The sequence below is a fragment of the Strongylocentrotus purpuratus genome, unplaced genomic scaffold (assembly GCF_000002235.5).
Source record: "Strongylocentrotus purpuratus isolate Spur 01 unplaced genomic scaffold, Spur_5.0 spur5_scaffold_7, whole genome shotgun sequence".
NCBI lineage: Eukaryota > Metazoa > Echinodermata > Echinoidea > Camarodonta > Strongylocentrotidae > Strongylocentrotus > Strongylocentrotus purpuratus.
The window spans coordinates 28,258,634-28,286,424 of NW_022145613.1; the positions used below are offsets into that span (position 1 = coordinate 28,258,634).

Here is a 27,791-nt window from a genome sequence, read left to right on the forward strand (position 1 = left end):
GGAACATCATAGATAACTAATTTGACCAGTTCTGCATCTTTATACTCCAATGTTTTTGAGCACTGATATAACAAGTTAACATAGCAAGGTAAATTCCTTGGTCCACAAAGGATTTGTTATAATGGGGTTCACCTGTATCATACATGTACATACCAAGAATGTTCATTTAATAATACACAAATACAGGGTGGCTCAGAAAAAAATTAATGTGGGATCAAATTCACTGGTACCAGGAGAAGGACAATCTTTCAACATGAAAAATGATACTAACATGAAGAAATTTGGGAGAGGAGTTTTTGTTTTAGGGAGTATTTTTTTATGCAAGGGAGGAGGAGTCCAGTAACAATGATACTGCATTTTAATGACTCTTATATTTTCATATCTGTTTAACAAGTCATTGAAATGCCTAAAAAAAGAAAAATGTGCGTGGAATGTTTTATTTGTGTTCAATCTTACGTTTATTAATTACAGCTTGCCCAAAGCTCATGCATAATATGATTTCTGAAACTACACAATGATACTTGCTATTCTGTAAGGAGCACTGCCAGTGGATGTCCTCAATATTGTTTCACAAAAATGTGTCTAAATGAAAGATTACTCAAATTATTTTGACAAATCTGGTATTGTGTTTCTTTTTCTAAAAAGATTCCCCATCTACTGGAACTGTTGAAATTTGCCCTGTATTACTGGAAGTAGGCTATACTAATTCGTTTTTATTGTGCCACCCTGTATATCAAGTTGCATGCCACATGTCCAACTTTAGTTGTGTAATGATGGCAATCAGATCAAATTAGTTACAAAGAAAGTCTGATAACCAGGAATGCTATATATACATTTATTTTTTGTTCAAATGAGAAGAAAAAAATATTTCAGCTGAAAAGTAGAAAAAAATCATATAAATACATAAATGTACAAATAAAATACATGTACAACGCATGCATTCAAGCACCAGGGAAGGGGTTTATGTTTCTCTTTAAGTACAGCATCAATCATACAAAATTCTTCAAGTTTCTAAATTCTTATATTGCAAAGTAGAAACTACTGGAAAGATTTCATGAGGCATTAACGAATGATGATACTGACAATCAGCATAACACCTGTGTGTTTAATCATCGTAAAACATTACCCCCACACCTCTCCCTGTAAATAATGCTGCCAGTAGGTGATCTAGTTGCTACCATGTGACAATTTTGAATCAACGTTTCTTGCAGAAAAAAAGATGCACACACGGTATCAAAAATACCCAAAGAATTTGGGCGCTTTGTATTTCAAATTGCTAAAAACTTTAACCTTTTTAGATTTAGAATTTTCCAGCTAATAGAGTAGTGTCATGATTGTACTATGATCTTTGAAATTAAGATCTTTGTTGCACAGAAATACGACCTATCATATATAGATCATGTCAATTTATGTAAAGTGACTTCTTCATTTAATAGCGAAATAGCGAAATTGCCTTAATTTGTTTTTAAATCTTTGTCTCATCAACTTTTGAGGTTACGTGTCTAGAATTAAATGGCCTTTTCTGTTATGTTGACAGTCTGTACAAAGACTGCACAGTGAAAGAGCTGCACACTAGTTAATGCTTTAGTCAATAAAAATAGCTGTTGCTTTTCCACATATTTTCAACTTCTAAAATTGCCTACTGCCCACTTGAGAAAATGCCCGTTTGTCAGAACATTTTGACCCAATTTGAAAAGGTTTGCAATTGGTTAATAGAGTAGTACAAGTTAAACGACTATTAAAAATGAACTATTCAACTGGTTTATTTATTGTTGTACTTCATACCTGCCCAATCAAATATAAAAAATACCCAAACATTAATTGAGAAGCTTAGAGGGCAAGTTCGAACTATTTTCTCTCTTGCGTTGCTGATCATATAAAAGACTTCAGTTATATCTTGCTTGTATTCGGTTAATACTAGCCTTACTAGAGCTTGATAAGGACCAAAATGAAGTAAAATGACACATTGGATGTGAATTTGAGGGTTTAGACTTCGACAATACTTAGTAACTGTTGGACATCAAATGACCAAATACGTTGGACTTTCCCAAAATAAAGAAAAATATGAAAGGGTATCAACAATCGACATTTACATTACTCCCGAGTTGTATGAAACAAATATATTCCCTTTTTAAATCTGCTCATCTCATAAGCAATAAAGCACAGTTCACAAACATGCAGACTTGTAACCGCACATAGGCCCTTAGTAAAACATTGGTTTCTCTCTACAGATGTATATCATTTTTCTTATTTCTCCCTTACACCCTCAACCTCGCTCAGCAATGTACACACTTTCCACCTGCCCCTTCCCTCCTCCCTTTCTCTCTTTCTCTCTGTCTCTCTCTCTCTCTATGTCTGCCCCACCCGCTTTCTCCCTTCCTTGTTACCTCACTCTCTCCCTCTTTCTCCTTCCCTTCCCCATTTCTCTGCCTCTCCCCTCTCACATTCTTGATTTTTCATGGCTTCCCCTCCCACTATCTTTCTTAGTGTGTACACCTTTTTGCAATTTTCTGATTTTCTAGGCAAACAGCTAATGTTAAAATTATTACAAAAGACACAATGAGAATAGTATACAGATTATTCACTGTATGACTCCACTTCCCAATGCTTGATTCTTAGAATCACTGCCATGTAAACTTGTGAGCTATCAAGATGATTAAAAAAAAGGAAAACAAATAAGAATCAATAGTTATAGACACATGCACCAAAATCCTTCTTTGAACACAAATGCTGAATTCATAACCTGACGATACCTCATGTATATCCTTTATATTAAGGCCAGCATTACAGTCACTTTTCATTTGATTGACAAAATAACCCTGTTAAGACTAGACTTTGGAAGGTTAGACTTTGTGCAAGAGAGTGAGGTGGGAGAGGGGCTGTCACCCACATGAAATATTGTAAAATCTTCAGTATATGATGTATATAGTATGACTGCAGCAATTTATGCGAAACAATTTGATATTTACTCAAATGTATACAGTTACAATGTATATAGATTTTGCTTGAATAAAGGCCCAAAACTGACCACAAAGTACATGTGAAATTAGTTTTAAAGGATGCATGACTGGGGGGGGGGGGGGGGGAGGGGAGGGGGAGGGGGGAGGGGGAGGGGGGAGTGAGGGTGAAGAGTATGGACAGAATGAATATCTTCCAATGTCTGTATAGGGTTAACATTTCCTAGCTTGACTTGTCATGGTATACTTAACTGAATTCTATCAATATACTATCAATTCAACCCATTCCTTTCATGTAAACATGTCTCCAAAATGAATCAGGTACAAGTAATGCTGTTCAAATGAGTGATGATGGCCTTTAATACCACCACTACATGCTTTAATAACAAGAAGGGCCGAGCCATTTTTTTTTTTTTTTCCAAAACTGTTTAACCGTTTAAAATAAACGGGCGATTTTGTTGAAAATAAAAGATTTTAAAAAGATGTTCAAATTTGCAACGTTGCAGCTACCATATAAATAATCACCAAAGTAGCCTGTCAAAAATTAAATGGTTGGCACCTTCAGTTTAAAGTTCATAAGTTGCACAATACAACCCTCTGTGAGAACTCTACATCGCCGCAGGGATTGTCGCACTGTACATATCTTGATGTTGCTGCGTGCTTCCCCCGCAAGGACGCGTGTTGCAGTGAATAAAGAACAGGATCTATCGAAAAACAGGATATGAAGTTTCCATAGCTTGGAGCGGAACCGCACATTTTGGGTGCATTTCGTGAGCGTTATAAAGGGTAAAGACATGAAATAACATGACAAGTTGATGAATTCCATGTTTTAAGCTGAAAGCCATGCAACATGACTTCACTCTTTATCTCTGAAAAATACTAAGGAGATTTTAAAATGGAATAATCAACCATGTAAGATATAACTAAACATTTGATCATTATAGCTATCATGTTCCAAAATTTATTAGCTCTTAATCTATTTCACGTTCATTTTGTAGATCAGAGTTCCCAATTGATTCTCAATGTCTACGAGGCTTTGCCACTTACATTCCTCCAATGTACTCTGTGCACTTACAGATGACCTTGTGAACATACTTTTTATTTACCTCCTTTTTTTCTTTCACTTTCGGGTGAAACATATTGAAAATTTTGCTTTTAAAGTTCATTTAACCGTCGGTTAAGTGTTTCGACTCAGCCTTAATAACAAAGTATTTTTTTCACCCAAGGAAAGCGACATGTTACGACTTCACCCGCTGGCAGAGATGGAGCTGGGTTGCGATACATTACTGCACCTGTACCTCGACTGGTGGCCTGTACTTCCATACTCTCTCCTCCCTCTCCAATACTATGCTGTGCAGTGTGTTGGATGAGATGGGGTCAGACTGGTGATTTAACTCCCTGAACGTGATGCCTACCTTGTAGATGCCGTGGTAGAGGAATAAGAAGGTGCATTCATGGCTGGCCGACTGATCGCTCTCAAACTACAACAGACAAAGGAAAGAAAGATGCAAAAGACAATTCTTTCAAGTCAACATAGCTTCAGAAGACACTGTCTAAGGGCTTGACACTAACAAGTACACATGGGCACCCAAAATCTAGGTCTTATCCCCAATTTGTTTTACATATGGCTCATGTACAAAGACTCTAGTTCATTCCCGACCCCCTTCAAACAAAGTGTGCAGCCTTGCAGAGTGTATCAAAATAATAACAAGTCAACGCAAAGCGTAGCATCCCCTCGCAGGGTAAAAATGGCCTACATACGTCAGAACACGTTACCTCCATTGGACTACCAGTATATTATTATATTACTAGGCAAGGAAGTTAAACACATTTTCACATATATAATTAGGTGTTTTTGTATATTTAATAAGCTATGACCTTTCACTTTTGACCCATATACTCAGAAATCGAACTTAGGCTGTACATGTGTTTTGATACCATGAACCTTATTATCAAATTTCATTAAAATCTGTCAAACAATACTAAAGTTATGGATCGGAAACCAGATTCGCATATTCAATGAGCTATGACCTTTGACCTACATACTCCAAAATCGAACTTAGCCTTTATTTTGATATCATGTACCTTCATATCAAATTCATTAAAATTTGTCAAACATTACTGAAGTTATCGATCAGAAACCAAATTTGTTACGGACGCACGGAAGGACGGACGGCAGCGTTACTATATCCCCTCCGACTTCGTCGGCGAGGGGTTAATAATAAAAAATGATAATAATAATAGTCCATTCTTGTGTAGCGCAGAATACTTAGTCTCTATGTGCTTCCAAAGAGCTTCGGGAATTATTAACCTAGATTAGCTCCAGCTACCGATATCGGCGCTCAGTGCATTTCAAGAAATAATCCTGCCAGGTACCCATTTACCTCACCTGGGTCGAGTGTGGCAAATGTAGATGAATGTATTGCGAAAGGACATTAGTGCCGCGGTGGGACTTGAACCGCCTACCCTGAGATCCACAGTCCGGTGATGTATCCACTCATTCGCAACACCTCTACGATAATACATGTCACTTACCTGTTCTATGACTCTTGAGGTAGTTCCTAAACATGCTACTTTATCAGCAGGATTCATCTCTCTCTTTTCGTTCTCATGATCCATGTAAACACTTGTACTCAGCTCAACAGGACCAACACAAGAGTCTGCAAATATACAAACGAATGGGAAAAGGCTCAACTTTGGTATCTAAAGGTTAAGTAAAGTACAGGTCAAGTTGATCCTTGTGCACATGTACATACATGTATTTGTGTTGGCAATTTTCATGGTATGCAGTTTTCACTAAGTTTTTGCTCCTTTTTTGTTTGCATTTGAGTGGCATAGACTTGATCACAACATGTAATCATTGCACGATAGGATTTCAGAATAACTTTACAAATATGTTTATGATAAACCAAGCTTCCGTGCGAGTACTCCAAATTGTCAGTATTGGATTGGCACATACAGGTACCTGCAAATACAACATGCATAAATGGGGATACACTGATGACACAGACACCGACTGCGAGTATGGAACATCTGTGCAATCTATGGCACACTGATTAAGATGCCCACTCCTAGATGACCAATGCTGCCTAGAAGACCTAGTGCCAGCAAATGAGAAGGCTCTTCAGTGTGCAAAAGCCTGACAGAACATTTGAGTTCAGATGATGGACACGAAAGAAGACATACCTGCTTTACTTGTGACAGAGACAGCTATGGTAAGAGGCTCGCCCTGGTTGACCGTTACTGGTTCCCCGACCATGTGGGGCTGACCGTTCACCTGGACATGCCACCAGACAGGGAACGGGACGATGTTGTCCAGTTCCTCTGGAGATAACTTGAGACCCTCCACCGATACGTCCCCACATTTACCATTCATGGGGTGAGACGCAACAGTCAAGGAAATACTTAAACACTCTATCCGATAAAATACAACTTTATGTCAATGGAAAGCTAAATGAAAGTCGAATATAAAGGAAAACAAATATTTTCCCTTTCAGCATTGCACAAAATAATTTAAAACCTCATTTTCCGCAACCCTCAAAATTAAAGGCATCGTTTAACAATGTTAAATCTGAGACGCACGGCCCTACAGTACATGCTACCAGTGTCTGTGATATTGTGTAATATTAAGCCCATTTTTAATTTAAAGAAGAAATTTTGCTACATATGTTTAATAGAAACAATAACAAAATTGTATTCGCTAAAACTACATATGGCACCGGAACGGTTGAATAACAGAAGTCTATATCTGTTTGGGTTGGGACACACTTTACAGACAGGTTGGTAGATCAACATGGACTTGGATTAAAAAGAAAGACAAATGTAATAATGTCTGATGTTACCATCAGTGTACGAAGCAATGTTCTGTGTAAGTAGACTTTGTACTGATGCAAACATAGCTGTTGGTCTGGGGATAGAGAGATAGAGAGATAGAGGTAACAACTAGCTTAATTTCTGGAAGCAAATTGTATATTTGCAATCGTATGGGTATGTATGAATGTATATATGTACATGTAAGGATGCATATTTATGCAAGGGGGTATATGTATTTTTGTAAGTAAATATCCCTGAAACAATGCATAGCCTACAAAAACAATGCACATTCAAGCTTAATTGACTATTTGATGATATGAGGTCCTCTCATACAAATTTTCATGATGAAAAATAAGCAAAAGCTACAAACAATCAAGAGTGAATGCCTGATATTTGAAAGGATATACATTGCCACCTGATGTCAACCATGGTCGCTAGTTGTGCCGAGAAAAGATGAAGCTGGGGACTCTCCAACACGTAGGAGAATTCCGAACTTTCGTTGACTGCTTGAGTGTCCAGCTCAAACCGATCTACACGAACTGCCATCCTACAAAGCACAAACAATGCAAGGAATGGGTTCAACACTTGAATTTAATATACCGGTAGGTTAAACCAATGATGCTATAGGTTTGTGGTTATAATGAAAAATTTAGAAATGAGAAGCTCCAAATAATTTCATGTTTTTACTTCAATTGATGTCAAACCTCCAGGTAAAAGCAGAAAATGTATACAAATTCCTGATAAAGATCATGAATTACATGCAATTGATGGAAACTATGAATCTGGTATCACGACTCTTATCAGAGTTTTCTTTTTCAGCCCTATATTACAGCTAAAGCTATTGATCTTGTAATAAATACAAGGGAATAATACAAAAAATGAAAAAAAAAAAAAAAAAAAATAATACCTCTTTGTCTTTTGACTCTCTAAAGCTAGCTCACAATTCTCCTCTCCATATTGCACTTTTAGATCTTGAGAGGTAGCATTCATGGCATCAAGCACCAGATGGAAATGTCTCGGACTGGAAAAAAGGGAAAGAGAGTTGGAAAGAAATACCGGTATAACAATAGCAAAGCAATGCAATGATTGAGAGGAAAAGAGGTTTGAAACAAAATAAAATTTGACATAAAACAGTGGAACATACAGAAACTGTATGAGAGAGAAAACAGTGGGGGGGGGGGGGGGGGTGAAAAATGGGGAATACAGAAAAATAGATTGAAAGTTCAGACAGAGAGAGAGATAAGATGTATATCATTTCAAACCATGATTACTCCATCTAAAGTGAGTTGGTCTGCAGGTCAGCCCATAGGTCAGCTCACATGATGACGAAAGGCCTAAAAATGCCTAATCGATGCGTGTTGGTCCTCCAAGATACCCTTTTCTTATCTTAATTGAGAGCTGATTTGATGAGATAACCACCTGTCAGTGACCTTCAAGGGAGGTCTAATCCCCTAGCCAAACTAGTACAGACAGGCTTTAAAGGAGGATGATAGGGGATGATCAGGTGTCCTTGCTACGCACCTGTAAAGACCCACTTACATACACACACCCACGCTCAATGATGCAATAAACTCCTCAATGGTAGCACTGAAGAGGTTCATCAAATTGGACATGTGATGTTTAGAATTAGCTTTCTTTAATACACAATACACAATTTGTTCTTTACTTGATTGCAAACAGAACCATTTCTCACATCCTCAATAGGCAGTGTCACACAGAGGCCATAAATCCAGATTTTAGTTATCCTCTTAATTGCTGTCTGTCATCAATTATCCCATGAAAAATCCTCTAACAAAGCAAGAAAATTCTCCCTTGAAAGGATTTTTCAAGGGATTTTTTAAGGGGTTTTTCTGTGTGACACCGCCTATTGCCATTCTTTTCTAGTTGGTGGTAAAAACTGACTTACTCTGTAGCTGGGATGGTAGTCCACTTTGTGAAGACTATAGATGGCTGAACCTCAACATTCAGAACTAGAGAGGTCCGTCTGAAGTACTCGTCCACCCCCTCTCCTCCAGAGTACTGCATGTTCAGAGTACCTTCAATAGTCTGCAAAAAAAGAAGGAGAAGAAAAGAAAGTTGTCTCAAGTAAAACAAAATATGATTCTCAAATTCCATGGTTAATCATGCTGTAAGAGCTTTTTCTACATTTGGGTGAGAACTCGGCCAATACTAGCTACAATTATTAGAGTAATTACAATTATTTTCTACCATTAAAATTATTGCCTTAATTTTTTTTTTAAAGAAGTACAATGTATATTAAATCAAATCAAATGACCATTAGTTTGAAATACTATTCCTATATATTCTTATAAGAGTAATGAATTTTCATTGAAATTTCTTGCTTTCAGAGTAATTTCACTGTAGAAACAATAATTTTAAACATGGATAGAGAGAGACTTGGACTATCTACCTTATAAACAATCCAGAATAACTTCTAAATTCCAATTTCTAGTTAACGTTGAGGCTCAGAACTTGCGAGGAGAGTTCAGACAAAATAAAGCTGGTCAATAAATAACCTGCTGACTATTTAAAGGTATAGAACAGTTTTGGAAATGCCCCCCTCTCAAAAGATGAATTGGAAGCTCTCATTACCAATCATGTGAAAGAATATGTTTTGACTTATAAGTGATGATACAAATTTTGCTTGGAAACCGCCTACTAATTGATATATTTGGTAAATTATCATATCAATCCGGCCTGGGTAGATATCGTGAATGCACTTCAACATTGAAAATTTGGGCATATATTTCTGTTTTTTGCGAATTTAGGTTGAAGTATTGCCATCTAAACCTCTGAAGGCAATATTGAAAAATATTGAATGGATATTTTGCACCCAAAACCCTTGAGCCGCAATTATATCACTACTGGTCTATATCTTTAAACGCTCTATAGGCTGAATACAGGTAGCACCCAGCTCCCATAGGCAAGATGTTAGAACAAAAGTTGTTTATACCTGTTGTAATCTGGTAAGGTCTATTTCGTGTGGTGCTAACGCTTGTTGTTCTAGCATAGACGAAGAAGGGGATCTGGATGGGTTGGATGGCAGACCGGGTATCCTGTCTGTTCTGTTTACTGTAGGTGTTGGGGGAACATTCACTGCAAAGGAAGGAGAACAATCTCTAATTATACATGTACAGTTAAAAACTAATTTATTCAAACCCTTCTCAAGTTTTGTAATTTTTTAAGTGTGTGAAAAAAATGATTGGTGCAGATTTATGTTTCTTGAGAATATGACATATTAAAGCTTACATTTAAAAGTATCTATCAAACACCCTAATTCAACTAGTCCAACTTTCATCCCAGAGTTATGAAGAAACACGAAAATATCACATTTACAAGGGGTATGAATAATTTAGTTGTTAGACTGTATATGATTTATCATTACTTGATATGCTACCTTGGCAAACTAGTAAACAATATGCTAATCATAGTGGTTCACTGCAGTTTAGATGATGTTATGTTTATTAAATCAAAATCAAATACCTCCTTAGGAATAAGTATTACATAGTGATTGGTTTTATTGTTGATATTATCTTGCCATCTATAAAATTGACCTGACTTTTTGCATAATAAATAGATGGATTGCTTTTATTTGCTTTTTTTCAGATTATGGCAGAAAACAGTGAATAAGGCAGTTGTCCACTGACACTTACATGGAAAGGTAAAGTCAATATTGAAAAAAGTAGATATACACAACAACAAAAAAACATTAATAAATAAAGTCAGATAATTGCAAATTGACAAATATGAAGTTTGTTGTTAAATGTCCATCAAGGAACTTACTTGGTTTTGTATTACCAGATTGTACACAGAAGGGTCCCTTTGCTTTGATATACAGAGTGAGTGTCAGCTGACACGTTGGTTGCAATGGAAGTTGAGTTTGAACATTCTCCTCACTCCATGTAAACACGTCATCTGCAAAGTGCATACAAAAGACAGAGAAGTTAAGAAATAAGCAACAAAAATTTTAATTAGGCGGTGTCACACAGAAAAATTCTGACCCATCTTGAATAAACCAGATTTTAGAAATCTAGTTTTTTCATTTACATTGGTGACAGACTGGTGACAGACAGGCTACGAATAATCTGGATAACTAAAACCTGGATAGGTAGATTAGCATTGTGACAGCAATTAACGCGTCTCATTAAATGCGCGCTAATATAATTGGGGGCAGGTTATGATAGCGCGTACATGTATGTCAGCCAATCATTAGGTCAAACGCTGATCCTACTCTGACCTTAAAGTGGATTATTTCAACATTGGTGTCAGACAGAAAAATCCCTTAAAAAAATTCCTTGCAAAATCCTTTCAAGGGAGAATTATCTTGCTTCGTTAGAGGATTTTTGAAGGGATAATTGATGACAGACAGCCAATAAAGAGGATAACTAAAATCCAGATTTTTGGCCTCTGTGTGACACCGCCTACTATTTCCAAAATGGATTTTATAGTATTTTGTTGCATTACAAAATACCTAACTAAGGATTGTATTGAGATGATGGCATGAATATATGTAGTTCACATTTAATTTTTTAATTTTTTTTTTTTTATTATACTTTGAAATTCATGGTCCACTATACTTTGCAATGAGAAGAAAAAACAACTTACTCAAACTCAGTAATCAACAGGTCCAACTCACCTATGTCACAATCTAAAACTATGTCCAGCGTATCCACTGCTACATCCTTACTGCAATTAGTAATCCTTACTTCACATTCACAGCTGTTAAAAAATGAATCAAGAATAAAAGATAATAAATAAAAGTAGATAGTAGATTAAAATAACAATATATTGTATGACGATGGATGTTAATAAATGTAGCTGTTATAACTGCAAATATTCTTCAGCTAAAATGCAACTGAAAGAACGAAATAGTGAATATCTAAATGTATACGAAAACGATGATCATGTCCAGATTTTGTAGATAATTAGTTCAACAAGTGATAAAATGGTTATGACATATTGTCATTTGCTCCATTCCTTGTCATTCTTCAATATGGTTGAGACATTGTAGGCATACATTAGTTCAACAGATTTGACTAACTCTTATCCCACTTTGGTCTAATTTCCAAACATGCGATGGACCATTGTAGAAGAGACAAGTACAATGTATATTGAATTACGAACCAATACATTTGGCAGTCCACAGATTTAGGTTCCTGTCAAATAATAATCCCAAACATATCAAATCACAGAGATCATTCTGCAAACATCAATGTGATTTGCAGTAGTAAAAACGGAGACTGGCTGAAATGATCCCAAGGGAGTGGAGAGTTTGCACTGTAAAGTGCAGGCTTGTAATATAATCCCGCAGGGACTGGGGAAATAACACTGTTAGTGCTTTTGTGAGCTACATAGTTTCTGGTATAAGCACTTCATAAGTTATTCCTACTACTGATCCTACTACTACTTCTACTATTATTAATCATTGTTGAATCAATCATTAGTTGCATTATGGCAGACGTCTTACTTTTCTCCTGTCATGAGACTGACTGCCGCACTAGTGCTGGCCTGCTTCTCCGAGGGATCCAGGCTGAGTCTACTGGCAGCCTTGGGCAAGGACGTGGCTATCTTGAGGAGGGGTAGCGCCGGCGCCACCTTGACCTGGTAGAAGGGCTCCTCCACGGCCGGCACGTTGACCAGACGGCAGTGACTCTCCACACCCAGGACGTTGGTGGTGTAGCCCGTGATGGTCAGCAGGCCGGAGCCCTTGGGTTTGCCCATCAGGGAGACGACGTGGGGTCCCGACTGGGGAGGGAGGGTGATGGTGGCGGGGATGGGCTCAAACTTCAGCCCTTCTACCAGAAAACCCTGGAATAAAAGGAGTAGATAATGATGAAAGTGCCTGAGATAAATAGGAATTGGTAATTCATTCAAAGAGAAGGTAGTGAAGGTGTGTCCCCCCCCCCAAAAAAAAAAAAAAAAAACACAACAACAATAACAATATTCAACAATGTTTTTTCTTATAACGTGTACATTTAATTAGTTAATAGTTTGAAAAAAAAGAGACTATGAATAAAACTTTAAAGACTTTTGTCATGTTTAACATTGTACATTGGTATGATCATTACATGTACATTGAATAAGCTGCGATAATTACTGAACTCGAGGTCAAGATCACATGCTAAATACCAATGATGGAGTCTAGATTTCTACATATGTACAATGTAGCCGTGATATTCTCTACTTCTGAGCATCATTATGCATGTAGTGGCATCTTAAAAAGAATATAGCTCTATTATCAGCACAGTGATTGATGACTCCAAGGCTCTATGGGTCATTGATTTTATATTTGATTCGGTTTATTGATTTTTATTTGATTTGATTTGATGTATTGGTTTATTGGCAATAAAGGAACATGCAGCTGGGAAGCTGAAATTGTTCAATTTACAAAGTCAATATACAACACAATAAGCAATCAAAATATGAATGACTAAAACGAACGACTATAAATCATGCATACGGTAATGAAACAAAATGAAAATCAAATATTAAATCAAAATCTAAATATTTTACAAATATTACATCAAAATCTAAATATATTACAAATATCACATCAAAATCTAAATATATTACAAACATTAAAAACCTTCTGTGTCATCAAAAAAGGAGAGGGAGAGAGAGAGAGAGAGAGAGAGAGAGAGAGAGAGAGAGAGAGAGAGAAAGACAGAACTAGAAAGAGGAATAGAAAGAAGAAGAAAAAAGAAAGAAATAAAAGTGATTGTACATGTTCACAAGCAGAGCTGATAATTTTGATGAACTTACTAGATTGCTAACTCTAAGCTCAAAGGGTAAAGGGTTGTAAACTTGAAGACAAACTTCACACGCTTCATTGGATACCCACTTGAAATCTGAAATCAAACAAACAAACAAAATGAATAAAACATCTCAAAAACTATACAATGTACATGAGTAGATAACATTAATGACAGTTATTATTGTCTAAGCTTCACCTATGTGGCTCTGTTACAATGTTACAAGAATTTGAAATATACCTTCACGCTAGGTAGCTTCTACCCCCCCCCCCCCCCCCCCCCCCCCCCTGGGTAGAGAACCCTATTGAAGATTAAATGCTTTGACATGAGGCATAAGCACCTAGCAGAGATTCAAATCTGCAACCATCTATATATAAGGGCTTGTAATTTAATTTTTTTTTTCTCAATATGAACCAACTTATTTTTTTAAAGGAGAAATAAAAGAATAGTTTTAAAGCATTTTACAAGAAGATATGACTGAGCAACTTCATAATCTTGAATTTCTTAACACAAGAATGACTAGTTTTTCAATAATATGCATCAAACTTTAAGAATACTTTACATGCTAGTAACAATAGGGAATTAATCGTTAGATCGAATCATTAACCTTTTGGAATACTGAAAAACAAATGACAACCGTAAACTACATGTGTAATATAAAGCAAACATTTAAAGAGATGACGATATTCAAAGTGTGAATAAAACACTTGCTTGACACACACTCAAGTCTAAATCCAGCATGTGACGGGTAGCATTTGAATGTGTACACCAACGATTCGTTGAAATATCTGTTTGTAAAGAAAACACATACACTGTATATATAAAATGGGGAGACCGTCACTCACCGACTTTGGATTTGTCTCTCTGTATTGTGTTATTTCTTGAGCTGAGTGGAGTGTAGATGAAGGGACTGGAATTGACTGAGTTGAGAGCATCTTTGAGCGAAAGGATCGGAGCTAATCTGTGGGGAAGTAACTGGTTGGACAAACGGATCAGCTGAAAGGATCTGAAAGCAAAAAAGGATAATGCATTATATAATAATAATAATAACAATATTAACTAAAAGGTGCTGATGCAAGAACGTATTTCTTTAAGCCTAACATTATGTGATGAACGAAACCACAATGACCTGCGGAGTAGGGTGATAGAAGGGATGAAATATTTTCTTGAGTTAGATCATTTAGTGCAACGCTGTTGAACAGGAAGCCAGTGAAGAGATTTATAAAAAAGGAGTGATATGTGATGATCTTCTAGAGTTTAAGATTCTAGAGATTATATGATGACATCAATTAATTCTAAAAACAGTTTCCATGAACGAAAATCATTTAAACAATAACGCTGCTACAAAAAAGTTGTGATCATAACAGAAGAAGCAAACTTTCCATTGAAGACAATCTTCTTAAGGACATTTCAAACATGATTTCAAAGAACCATCAAAACTTAATCCCATTCAATCGCAATGTATAAAGTAATAGAACCCTGAATGCAAAACTTGTTGTGAAGCTTTACTAAACACAGGCATCAAGCAGTATAGCATTTCAATCCCTTGAGACCCTTTGGCATTCACATTTATTTTATTATTATTCAGCTACTTTACCCTTTCTCAAGTATTGCACAATTCAGGACTCCAAATCAATCACAAGTTTGCAATCTCCTATATCTTACGTACAGTGTAGATAGTTGCGAATGATATCCAACTCTTTGTAAGGCTGGGCCCAGGACTTACTTAACAATTGGAAATGACGAGAAGGGAACCGCCGGTACAATTAAACCATTGTCGACCGACAGAGGAAGGGGAACACCGGGAGTCTTGCTGGTCAATGTCTCAAGCTGAGCAGCTATCTCCCGCTTCTCGTTCGTAGACATCTTGGGGTGGAATGCATGAAGCAAGAACGAGAGATACCTGGGAGAGAGAAGAACCAAAATACGTTTTATTTCACCGAGGCTGCAGGTCGAGGTTGAAATATACTTGTGAAGTATGAAGTGAATATACATGTGCGTTATATTAACAACGGTATGCATTCTATACTTGTAGTGTAAAAGGGTATTTACGATCTCGTGCCTCCTATCTTTATCGAGTCTACATCCCTCTCGATGTGTGTCATGTAGCCTTGCACATCATATGCGTGCAGCCACGACAATGTGTGTAATATATGTGGTATTCCATGCAAAAGAAGAGTGTTGAACTGTATATTGCACCCTCCTGCACATATAACAAAATGTTGAGTATCAAGTAATAGCTTCTCAGCCATATAAATGCTCTCTAAGACAACCCTAAATTATATAACTTTTTTTAAATAATGGTGTCTTGAATATTTCTAATGCGTTTAAGTGAAGATGAAGGGAAAGTGGAGAGATTTTAATTCATGATCATACCACAGCTTTAAAATAATAAAAAACTTTACAAATCAAATTGTTTAATTTCAGATTTCTGTTCATGCTTGCACAATTCCTGAGCACAAGATAAAAACTTCAGTATTTCTGCATCTAAAGTATTTTTTTTTTCATATCCAAAGTGTTCCACAGTATCCAGCTTTTGATATAAGAACCCACTTTTAATTTCCAGAAAAAATGATTATTTTTCCAAAATCAATATATACATGTAGGACTGCCTATGCCACTGTCAGCATTTTAAAAGCAGCAATGAAAATATCATGCATTACTATTATAAGCAATGCCATTGCAAACAGGACCCCTATCTTCTTAATGACACTTAGCATACCATCTTACCTCACAGCTAATCTATGGTCTCCCATTCGTCTGGCTGTTAAATCATCTCATTCAGAAGTTTGATTTGCAAAATCGGCCATCCATGAGGCTCATCTATCAAATAAGATGTTGAGAAATGAATTTAGATGTGTTTTACCACATTATACCCTTCTTTCTTCATCTCCTTTTCTTTATTTCTTTCCTTCCCTCACTTCCTCCCTCCTTCCTTCCTTCCTCCCTCCCTCCCTATCTCCCTATGTCCCTCCCTTTCTCCCTATCTCCCTATGTCCCTCCCTTTCTCCTATCTCTCTATGTCCCTCCCTCCCTCCCTATCTCCCTATGTCCCTCCCTCCCTCCCTATTTCCTATGTCCCTCCCTCCCTCCCTATCTTCCTATGTCCCTCCCTTTCTCCCTATCTCTCTATCTCTCTCATGTTAGCCCTCAAGATTGACATAATTCCAGAAAACATCTGCAATTTAGTTCAAACAGAAAACCTTGGAAATGTTTTTACATGAGCGATCATCCAAAAAATTCAAGCTACAGAACACTCCTTCATATTTAAGCTCAATCCAATAGAAGAGTATTATGCATGTCCCATACAACTCTCTGCTTTGACATACCTCACAGGAAGCAGTCAAGCTTAATTCCCTCACATGATTATACCTGCAATGAATTCACTACATATGACCTTATCATCATACAGTCAAACCTGCTTTAATGACCACCTGTCTAGAAAAAACACATTTTTGTTTCCCTTGAAAATGGTTTCTCATTGAAACATTTAAGGAACCTGTCTACAAAGACCACCTGTCTACAAAGACTACTTTTTGTGTTTCCCTTGGGCGGTCACTACATGTATAGACAAATTTGACTGTACAAACATTAAACCATCTGTGGTGCCGAAAATACTTGCAACAACTTTTGCTGGTATATTCTGTCATAATCTACATACAAGTACATACATATGTGTATCATCTTTTTATAACTCTCCTTGAATTTAAATTTTTAGAAGATCAAATTGAAAAATTTCAATTTTCATCCAGATAATCTTTGACTTACCTGGTTTAAATTCCTTTACATTGAGAGACAGCTTGTAGCCATCCAGAGCTTCCAGAAGTAAACTATGACACTGGTATAAACATAAAAGAAAAGAAATCATGAATTTCCATCATGTATAATAAATCATTTATCACCTATCCAATCATTTCTTTATGCAAGTAAACTGAAAGTATACACAACCGTTCCTTCAATGCTCTGTGTTTTTAATCATTTTTTGTCAGCATTCCTATACTGCATTGAGTGATACGTATGCATGAAAATTCATTTGCTTTATACCCCACTCAATAAGAAAAAAAATGTTGCTTTTTAATTTATCAATATCAAAGAAATAAGAAATACTTTGTAATAGTCATTTTGTTTGGTTGCTTTATTTTGTTTTGTTTGTTCTGTTGGTTTGTGTGTTTTAAGAGGGGAGGGGGGGGGGGGGGTACCAAAACTGCACGAGCATGAATCTTGTAGCAGAAATTCAAAGGCTGTTATCGGAAATTAAGAACTGACGTACCATAGCCCAGCTAGAGTTTGGATTTGTCGGACTGACACACTGCATCGCAGCTACCCGCTTGAAGAACGCAGCCTTCCGATGAAAACCGATCTTCGAAAACAACCTGGAGAGGGCACTGTAACGCTGCACCTTCTCGTGTTCTGGAAGATTGAGGTTGATGTAGATCACGTTCTGAAGGAAGTCTGCAGCATCCATTGTTTTCTGGGAAAAGAAGAAAGCATTCTTCTTAGTAAAACTATTTTCATTCTTAAGGATACTGTATTTTTTGCCGAGAAATTAAGTGGAAAGGTTGTCCAGAGACTCCACATGTTTAATATGTAGGTAAACAAACTTAACCCCATTAATCTCAGAATTTAAATGCATGATATGTAGCAAGATTGAGGCATATTCTATGGTTGTAAGATGTACAATTCAATAAAAAGAACCTTTCAGGTTCGTGTCTTTATTAGCAGAGAGCATCTATTAAATCAATGCTCCTAAGAGTTCCAACCCTGTTCCTTAAAGAGATTATGGTGAAAGATTTTATCCAAACACTATTTTCAATTAAATGTAAATCCATTTACTTCTAATTACCTTGTTTTTTAAGTGGATTTTTCTTGTAGATTCTGACATTTACATGTAAATAAGTAAACGATTTGGAATGAGTCACACATACAGTCCCCTTTTTATAAACGTAACAACTCTTCTCTTCGCATTTTCAAATCGTTTTAACATTCATTTTTCTTGCTGCAAAAGTAAATTTGAAGAGCAGTTTGGTGCAATACAATCTTATAAAAGCGACTTGTATTTTCACTATAAAACTAAAACTCATGCCTGCACAAGTAATACACAAATTAGAAAAATGATACTACCAGTACAACAGACTGCTCAGACAACAGAAATTTCTCTAAATATGACTAAACAAGTATGGAAGCAACATACACATGTACATGTCAAATTTTCTACATCTAAGAGTAAATAAAAATCACTTATCATGCATAAATTGAACATTCTTAAATTGAAGAAGCAAAAAAATGGACATCAAAATCAATCACATTTTTAATCATAAGTTTACCCAAACTCAATTGGAATGAAATAATATTCTTCACATGAATAAAAAGGTGCTGTGAAATGGAAAAATAAATAAGAACTACCAATCTATTTGACGAAAATTTGAAAATAATCAAAATATGTATGAACACAGATTTCCCCCCTAAAAAACTGTTAAGTATCCTCCTCCTCCTCCTCCTCCTCCTCCTCCTCCTCCTCCTCCTCCTCCTCTCCTCCTCCTCCTCCTCCTCCTCCTCCTCCTCCTCCTCCTCCTCCTCCTCCTCCTCCTCCTCCTCCTCCTCCTCCTCCTCCTCCTCCTCTCCTCCTCCTCCTCCTCCTCCTCCTCCTCCTCCTCCTCCTCCTCCTCCTCCTCCTCCTCCTCCTCCTCCTCCTCCTCCTCCTCCTCCTCCTCCTTCTCCTCCTCCTCCTCCTCCTCCCTCTTTGCCTTCTCCTTTACCATATCTTTTCCTTATTCCTTAAGGGGTTTGTTTACTGGTTTAAATGAGTTCATTAAAATGTCTTTGTACAGCAAAATTACTCTGTCCTGGTGATCACTTCAAGCATTACATAAAACATGTTATTAGTTTATTTCAGAAGTCAATTCACACATCCTAAAGAAAGAATACACACCAATACATCCATAAAGCCTGAAAATACATGTAATCATTACAACTTAAAAAGATAATCTATGATTACCTCACAGCATAAAAATGTACAAGGTCAAATACAAGGGAAAATCATTCATGCATAACACCATGCTCCACAGATCGTGCTAAATCAAATAGAGTGGTGAAGTGTGACGTCATCAAAAATCTATTTTTGGAATTTCTCAATTTTTCTTCATTTTCCGAAAGAGCATCAAAAATAATGTCCAAATGTCCAAAACCAATTGAATATGTTAAGTATTGGCTGAGATATGTACATCTGAATAAATATATTTCCTATAGGAACTCAGTGTTATTTGCTCTGGTTCGTAATGGTTAGGAGCCAGAGCAAATAACACTGAGTTCCTATAGGAAATATATGTATTCAGATGGTCATATCTCAGCCAATGATCAACATATTCAATTGGTTTTCGACATTTGGACATTATTTTTGATGCTCTTTCAGAAAATGAAGAAAAAATTGAGAAATTCTAAAAATAGATTTTTATGACGTCACAGCTTCGGTACTCTATACTGACTGTGTACCTTGTTGGTCAGCATTTCCCCTTGCTCCTGAGTTATATAGGATATTACAGGGATCAAATGAGAATATAACTTCCATGTTCATTTGGAAGCAAGGCAGCGGTGAATGAATGAAAGCTTCAAGTACAATGTATGAGCAAAATCAGGTATCAACATTTTGTTGTTGGCTTTATGGTATTATCTTGCAGGGGGAAATGGTCTACATGTATACGGAAGTTAGAAAATGAAGGATATAATCCCCCCCTCCCCATCAGTATGACAATACAATAATCCTGTGACTGACTGATGTTTAAAACTATGAGCATGACAAAATAGTTTCTACATCCTGGGCATTGGTATCTGGGCATTTGTATCTGAAGACTTGAGCAATGTATGTTTGGACAAGACAAAGAAGGAATGAAATACATACCTTTATCTAAATCATTTTAATGAACATACATGTACATGTACATGTATGATTACAAGCCTCATGCACTCCCAACACACACACACTTGTTTTGCCACTATCAGACTAATGGCTTACATATATCTGACAGCCTAACTAAAGATTATAGAGCTTATTGCCTAATCCTGATCTATGATTGTTATTAAAGGTAATACAAAGTTTTGGGGACTTTTGAAATTGGGTGGATAGTGATTCTTGACAATTTTATTCTATTTGGATGCCCCTGTGGATGTATTATAAGCACTAGAAAATTTAGCCCCTAAAACACTTCTGCTTTCAAGAAAAATTGAATATAAAAATTTACCAGTGCTCCCGGTAAATTTCAAATATTTCAAATAGCTCCTAAGGCCATTTCGTGGTAGCTGCGACCATGAAAATCTCAGAATATGCAGTTCTGATATACAATTTCCAAACAGGAATAGCCAATCAGTTGTTTGTAGTCAAGAAACATTGTTTTAAAGCTAAAGTAATATCAGCCTTGAGAGGAAGCTATACAACATAAAGAGTTTAATATCTACAATTTCATCACTTTAGACTCGATTTCAACAGCGACAACGATCATTGATTATTGTAAAGTCTCAAATGCTTCCAATATGTTTATTTGAACCAAATTCATGACCCCATACCAAAACTTTGTATTACCTTTAAGGCTACAGACGGTATATACATGAATCTGCCATTTTGTCTACGAAATGATAAAAAAGGCATGTCAATATACTGTGTTATGTTGAGTAGAGATAATCTGTGAAACATTGCATTAGATTGCTCAATAGACGAGTTTGTGGTTTAGTAGATGGTTCAAATTACCCCAAATATTCAGATATCTCTAACAATTGGGAGGTCCCACTTTGCACATTTAAATATAATGCATATGGAAGTGCTTTATAAATAGCATGGTTTCCCCAACTTTGGAATGAATAATGCACCTGTCTATATCGTGGAATGCACTTCTGGTTAATGGACGAGTATAATATATTCAATGGATTATGGATGAGTACATATATATATTTCAGTGGATTTTGCATGTTGGTACTAATGACCTTTATCTGCCCATTCACAGGCTGTAATACGTCAGTTACATCAACCAATTCTTTGCCGTTAGGGGGTAATGCATGTGTTTTGTTTGGTCTGTTTTGGGATTCAGTGGTGTAAACAAGAAAATTGGGTATAAACAAGAAATTGCTTGATGCCTTATGCTCCTGGAACACCAAATGTTTCTAAGAATGGAAAGCGCCACAAAAGGAGAGGAGGACTATTCAATGTGCAAAGTCCTGTACGACACGCGACTGTATTCCATTTCATGCCATCCCCAAAACGAAAAATCGCTTGATGTGACAATTGAATACCGGTAATGATTCTTTCAGTATCATTCTTTAAAGCAATCTCATAAAAAGATTTTTCATTCTTGGATTATTAAAAAATTGTAAAACACATGTCGTACAGGATTTTTGGCAAATAATTTCCCAGGAGCCTGATACCATTGGTCTGACCTCACCCATGCACCCTGCTTTCCGTCTAGCTCTATTATATATCTATGGTCTGTACATACCCTTTGCTTGATAAGGACTTCTGCAGCTTTAATGCACGCCTCCATTTCTATGATCGCAGCATTCGTATACTGAAGGAAAAAAAGGTTATTGACAATAATGATCGGTGTAAATGTCTGAAAACTCGAAATATACATATCAGTCTGCCCAAATTTTTATTCTCAGTTTACAGTTTGAATGTTTTTTTCAGACATCAGTGAATTTGTATGCATTGTATAATCACACAGAAAATCCTACATTGTCATATATTTGAAGCTGATTGGGCAATTTGTGTGCCTGGAAGAGTCACAAGGCTCCATAATATTTAGTTAAGTACTCAAATGACCAAAAAAATATTGTATGAACACAGATTGTATGAAAGATTGTGTCATTTATTGCTTGTGCCATTTCTTCAAAAAATTAGATGGTAGTCTGATCGTAACATCCAGTGGGCTTCAGATACAGATACCTGAAATGAAGACTAGCGGCATTGTTATCTAATCTTCAAAGAAGTGAACTTATATAAGGCAGCTTTATGATCTCTCCTTGAATGAGTGGTCTATGGATGTATTTGAAATGTTACCTTCGCATAGTGAACTATAGCATCCCTGTATTTCTCAATGATGTCATCAGGGGGAAGGCAGTTCTTTGGCAGGTCTTCATCTTCCAGCTTGTCATCCACTCCATTCATTGTGTCATAGCTCCCTGTCAGTTTATAATCAATGGAGAACATGTGACATTATTAAATTTCACAGTGATCACACTCTATTAGAACAATCAAAAATTCTTTGTTAATTCTTTGTTAATGAAAAATGTTGGAACACAGCTCATGTGAAAGGTGAAGGCGTTTTTGGCAAAAACATTCTAGAATTTGGTTAATCTCTATAACAGTACAAGGGGCTCATTCAAACTAATTTACTAGTAAACCAATTAAAGATCCTCAGGTGAATGTCATAAAGTGATGAAGTAATGTAATGCACTGGCCTACAGGTGATCTCTTAGATCAGTTAGATGTACATATATACACCATCAAAATTCATAAAAAAGGAAAGACACGTACAAAACAGACATAAAGGCCCAAATTCACAAAGAAGGTTTAAATTTAACCCATTTTTTAAACCTTTCTTTACATAACCCATGGATTAAAAAATTAGCGCAAATTAAGCATACCTTGCCTTGCTTGCGTCTAATATTTGACCTCTGACTGTGTCGCGCTTATATTGCGCTAATTCTAAACCATGGGTTATGTAAGTGAGGGTTTAAACCATGGGTTAAATGTAAACCTCCTTTGTGAATTCATGAATTCAAAGGAAAGAGAGTGGAAGAAAGAAGGAAACTGAGAGCAGGAAAGTGAGGGCATACAGAGGGAGGGGAAGGGGGGGGGGGAGTTGCAGAGCAAACAGTGAGAGGGGAGACAGAAATTGACACAGTGGGGCTAAATGTATGTGAAAAAAGTAACTTGACAGAGAATCTGAGGAAGAGAAAGAGACAGAGACAGAGAGAGACAGAGAGAGAAAAGAGAAAGACAGAGAGACAGAGAGAAAGAAAGAGAGAGAGAGAAAAAGAGGGAGACAGAGATAAAGAGAGAGAGAGAGAGAGAGAGGGTAACAAAGAGTACGGCTATCTACTCACCAGTCCGGTGAAGTTTCTCTTCCGGTGGCTTCAGCAATGACTCGCCACTGAAGGAAGCATTCCTAGGAATCCCTTTGGTTTTAGGGTCTGTAGGATACAGCTGGATGACAGAAGCTGCACACATGCCTTCAAGGCAAGCTGTAATATTTTCAAAATAAGGTTGAAGTCACTCCAAAGTTTACAGAAAACAAAGTGTTCAAGTGAACAAATGTGGTAGACCAAATAAAATGTCATTAAAAACAATTTTGTTTTCAAGATTTCATCCCATGTGTCACAAAATGTTAAATATTAGAGCATCTACATGATATTTTACAATGATTTTAATTCTACCATTCAAATTCCATACAGTATTTCACATAATTACAATATGGAATAGTTTTGAGACCAATGGCGGAATGCATTTTCAGCATTTTGATCAATTTGGCAATGGAATGAGAAAATATTCGAAGTCATTTTAGCATTGTTGCTGTTAATAGAATTATTCTGATGATTTACAGAACTGGCATCTATTCTTTAAAAAAATAATATGGAATCCATGATTAATCTTCGCCATGTTATTATTACACAGGGCAGAGGCTTTAAAGCCCACTTTAAAGACAGATTTTTGATATATTCTGAAGTGAACTTACCTGCCATCCACAGCCAATCGTTGGCTCCTTTCAAGATCTCGTAAGCCGTCTGATAGTGGACAAACGCATCCTGTGTCATGCCAGCCATCAGGCTTAGATCACCAACGTGCTTACGCATTCTACCCTGTACACGCCGCCGAAACGTCCTGACAAAGATAGCAAATTTGTGGTCAAGTGGAAGGTTAAGGAGTAGGCTGGTTACAAAATTGATTTGAACTTTTACATCAACTGTTAATTACAGTGTTGGTTTTTGCATTGCAAGATTATCTATTTCTTTCTTGAAATGTTCTTGAGGTTTTAGCTCTGGACTTCTTTTAATCTTCCATACAAGTATATGGTTCCACCAAGGGCACTGAATCCATTTTTTTCATAAAATTAGGACATAAAACCATTTTATTTATTGAGAAACTGTAGAACAACAACAATTGGGGTGCATTCAAAATTGCTACTACATGTACCAATATACTGGAAAATAATTTTATTCCTTTTAATACCACCAACGAGAGTGCTGGATGTAGGATTGGGACTGGTCACATGTTAATCTCCAATCAATCCCTTGGGTAAAAGCCTTTACCAACATTATCGTCTAAGTGTGCACTCATTGGACCATTGTTTATGTTGCTAATTCACTTCTGCACTAGTAGTGTATAAAAGCAACTCTACAATCAGTATCAGCAAAATTTAATTTAGGCCTATTTACAATGTCTACATTATTATCTGATTCAGGGATTATTCAAATTTCACTTTGCTGCAAATACAGTATGTGGTTTCGAAGTAAAAAGGGAAACTATTATTTTACTCTCCCCTTGTATGATCTTCCCTAGATAAATCTTTGCCAATACATCGAAAATCTATTGAAGCCTATAGATAGATTCTAACAGATACAGCGTTAGAAAAGGGTGAGTTTGTATGTGTATAAGTGCTTAATGTTTTGATTACCTTGTCTCTGTATCAATGCCCACAATATCCTTCCGCTCAAATGGAGCCATTAAGAGAGGGAGCTTGTCGTTTCTGTTGGTGTTTGTTTTATCGAGCCTCTTGGATTCCAGCACCCAGAACAAAGCTGCAGCAAACTCCTTGACATCATCCTCTAACTGATCGCAATCTTCCATACTTTTGTAATAAACAGCATCCGGTCTGACCCCAGATGCGCTCTCCTGCACAGTCTCTTCCGACATCCCAAACACGAAGCACCGGGAGTCAAAGAGTGTGCTCCGAAACGTCTCTTTCATCGTGTCAAAGTTTGCATACACGGTGGCTAGTTCAATCTCAGAAGCTGCCTTTCCCAGGCAGATGAGGCCGGCGACACGTCGATGGACCTGGAAGTCACCCCACTCATTGTTCTCCAGATGTACGAGACGTTTGTATCTGAGCCAGATGCCACGTTTGTTATCAGGCAACCTCACGTACGTGACACTGGTGATGCGGTCAATGGTCCTGGCGAATAAGCGAACTTTGACCGCTCCTACGGGTTTGACCGTTACAAGAAAGGCCTGATGGTCCTCAGGGGTTTGAGTGTAGTCGGCGATACTCATGATTGCTGATGATTGAAACCCACAATGTTCAGGGTTAATTCATGTCCATGCCTCTTGCTCAAGGAAGAACCATCTCCTTTGATAGGAAAAGAGAAAACACAGAAGAAATAAATCATAATCTTGATGAATAGATTGTACTAGATGTATGTGGCAATACTCTTGATGAGGTAGTAATGATCAAGGCAATGATATCGCTGTGCAATTTCTACACTAATCTGTATAAACTTTAATATACATGCAGGTCTAAGAGTGATTAGTTTAGTGTACTAATAAAGGTGTAATAACTATAAAGGTGCTATTACTGTAGACCTTTACCAGTAGGGTCGCTGGTTCGAGAATGAGGATCGTCCGCATTACCGAGGATATCCTCATAAACGCAGACAAATGGCATTCTATAAGCTCTCTCCTCGCACTAATATCTTGTACAACATTGAGCAAATGGCAGCCGGCGATGGCCAAACAGAAGGGCTCATGCAGGCTGAGACGGGATGAACGTAATGCGCATGCGCTAGTGGTAAGCTAAAGTTCTACGTGCTCAGCCCGGCTGAACTACTGTCAATATCTGAGTGTGAGATACTCAGCTCTTGAGTTTAGGTGTAGCCTTTAATCTACTCTTTAGATCTAAACTACATGTAGGTAATATGAAATATGATATTGATATCACTACAGTGGTACAGGGAGACCAAGAAGATAGACCTGAAAGCTTGACTGCTGTCTTAGCATTCTTCCAGTACTTGCGATAAACAGTAGGGGCGCTGGTCCGAGAATTAGAATTAGTCCGCATATATATATATATAAGGATCGTCTCTGTTAATGCGGACAGATGCATCCTAAAATATAAGGATTGTCAGTGGACAATTCTTATTTCCGTTCTGCGCGTTGGCGATGCGGAAAACAGATTGGGTCTGGAGAGGATTTTATTAGGCAGAATCCGTTTTTCGCATCGCCAGCACGTGGATAGGTCGCCCGAAACCCGCCGAGATCCGAAGAAAAAAAACATCTGCGAAAATACAGACGATCCTTATTTTTAGGACGCATTTTGTCCACGTATACAAGGATATCCTCATGTATGCGGACGACCCTCATTCTCGGACCAGTTCCCCTACTGCCACACAAAGAACTTTGCGCATTGAGCGCTGTATAGTGAGTTTACACGCTCTCATAGGCTAATTCGCTCGAGTGGCTTCGAATTTAAGAGAGAGAGGGTCTACTTAACTTTAAGTTCGATGACAATGTGATCAATACAATACGTAATATTATGTCACACCATGCACCACAGAGATTTTGACATGTCATGCTTTAAACAGGTGACGCATTTCACACATAACTGATGCACACAGGGCATTGCACACACATAAAATAGAGAAATCAACGAACATCAGATGAACGATTTGCGCATGCGCAAAATGAAAGCTACAGACAGTTCTACGCACTGAGACTGAGACTACCTCTGGCTCAACTAACCGCCTGTGAGTGAGGGGAAGGTTGACAAATGTCAGTTTTATTTTTAAATTACCCATACCAGACGGTTATTTCTGTTTAATTATCAACTTGCCTTTATTATGGCTAAGTCACACTTAGTCACTCACACTCACACTCACAGCACAGTAATAACGAACCCGAATTTAGCATCGACTCTGTACAGTAGCAATGCCATTGCTAAGGATTCCGACTCGTCTTACCCGAGAAACGGCAGTGAAAAGACAACTTTCCAGGTATTCAATATAATCTTTGTTGTTACGTACAGTATATTAAGTACTATATCAATCCAAACGGACCCATAATGTTACTACTCTTCATGTGAAAATAGGTAATATGTGTTATATATACTAGCTTTACTCACTAAATTTTAGAACTTGAGCTTCGCAGTACACTCCCACGGCATTTAAAAATTGAAACTTCCGATCAAAAAATTGCCTCATTTCAGTCAAGTCAGTGAGTTGTCTATATGGTAGTTATGTGTCACAAATAAAAATAAAATAAAATAAAATAAAATTGTATGGACCCGAACACGGT

General features: G+C 37.1%; 1 protein-coding gene across 1 annotated transcript; it reads right to left on the reverse strand.

The window, feature by feature from the left end:
- Nucleotides 1-173: 173 nt before the first annotated feature.
- Nucleotides 174-27,692, reverse strand: LOC585342 (trafficking protein particle complex subunit 9). The gene is given in 23 exon segments (XM_030974006.1): nt 174-4,438; nt 5,493-5,617; nt 6,144-6,336; nt 7,176-7,317; nt 7,678-7,791; nt 8,677-8,816; nt 9,724-9,866; nt 10,554-10,685; nt 11,407-11,489; nt 12,238-12,578; nt 13,533-13,618; nt 14,368-14,528; nt 15,249-15,425; nt 16,253-16,292; nt 16,295-16,345; nt 17,291-17,360; nt 17,793-17,993; nt 22,003-22,071; nt 22,563-22,684; nt 23,612-23,749; nt 24,241-24,386; nt 25,180-25,851; nt 27,619-27,692. Coding segments are annotated over 22 exon segments (3,468 nt in total). The 5' UTR covers nt 25,776-25,851; nt 27,619-27,692; the 3' UTR covers nt 174-4,240.
- Between the last annotated feature and the right edge of the window lie 99 nt (nt 27,693-27,791).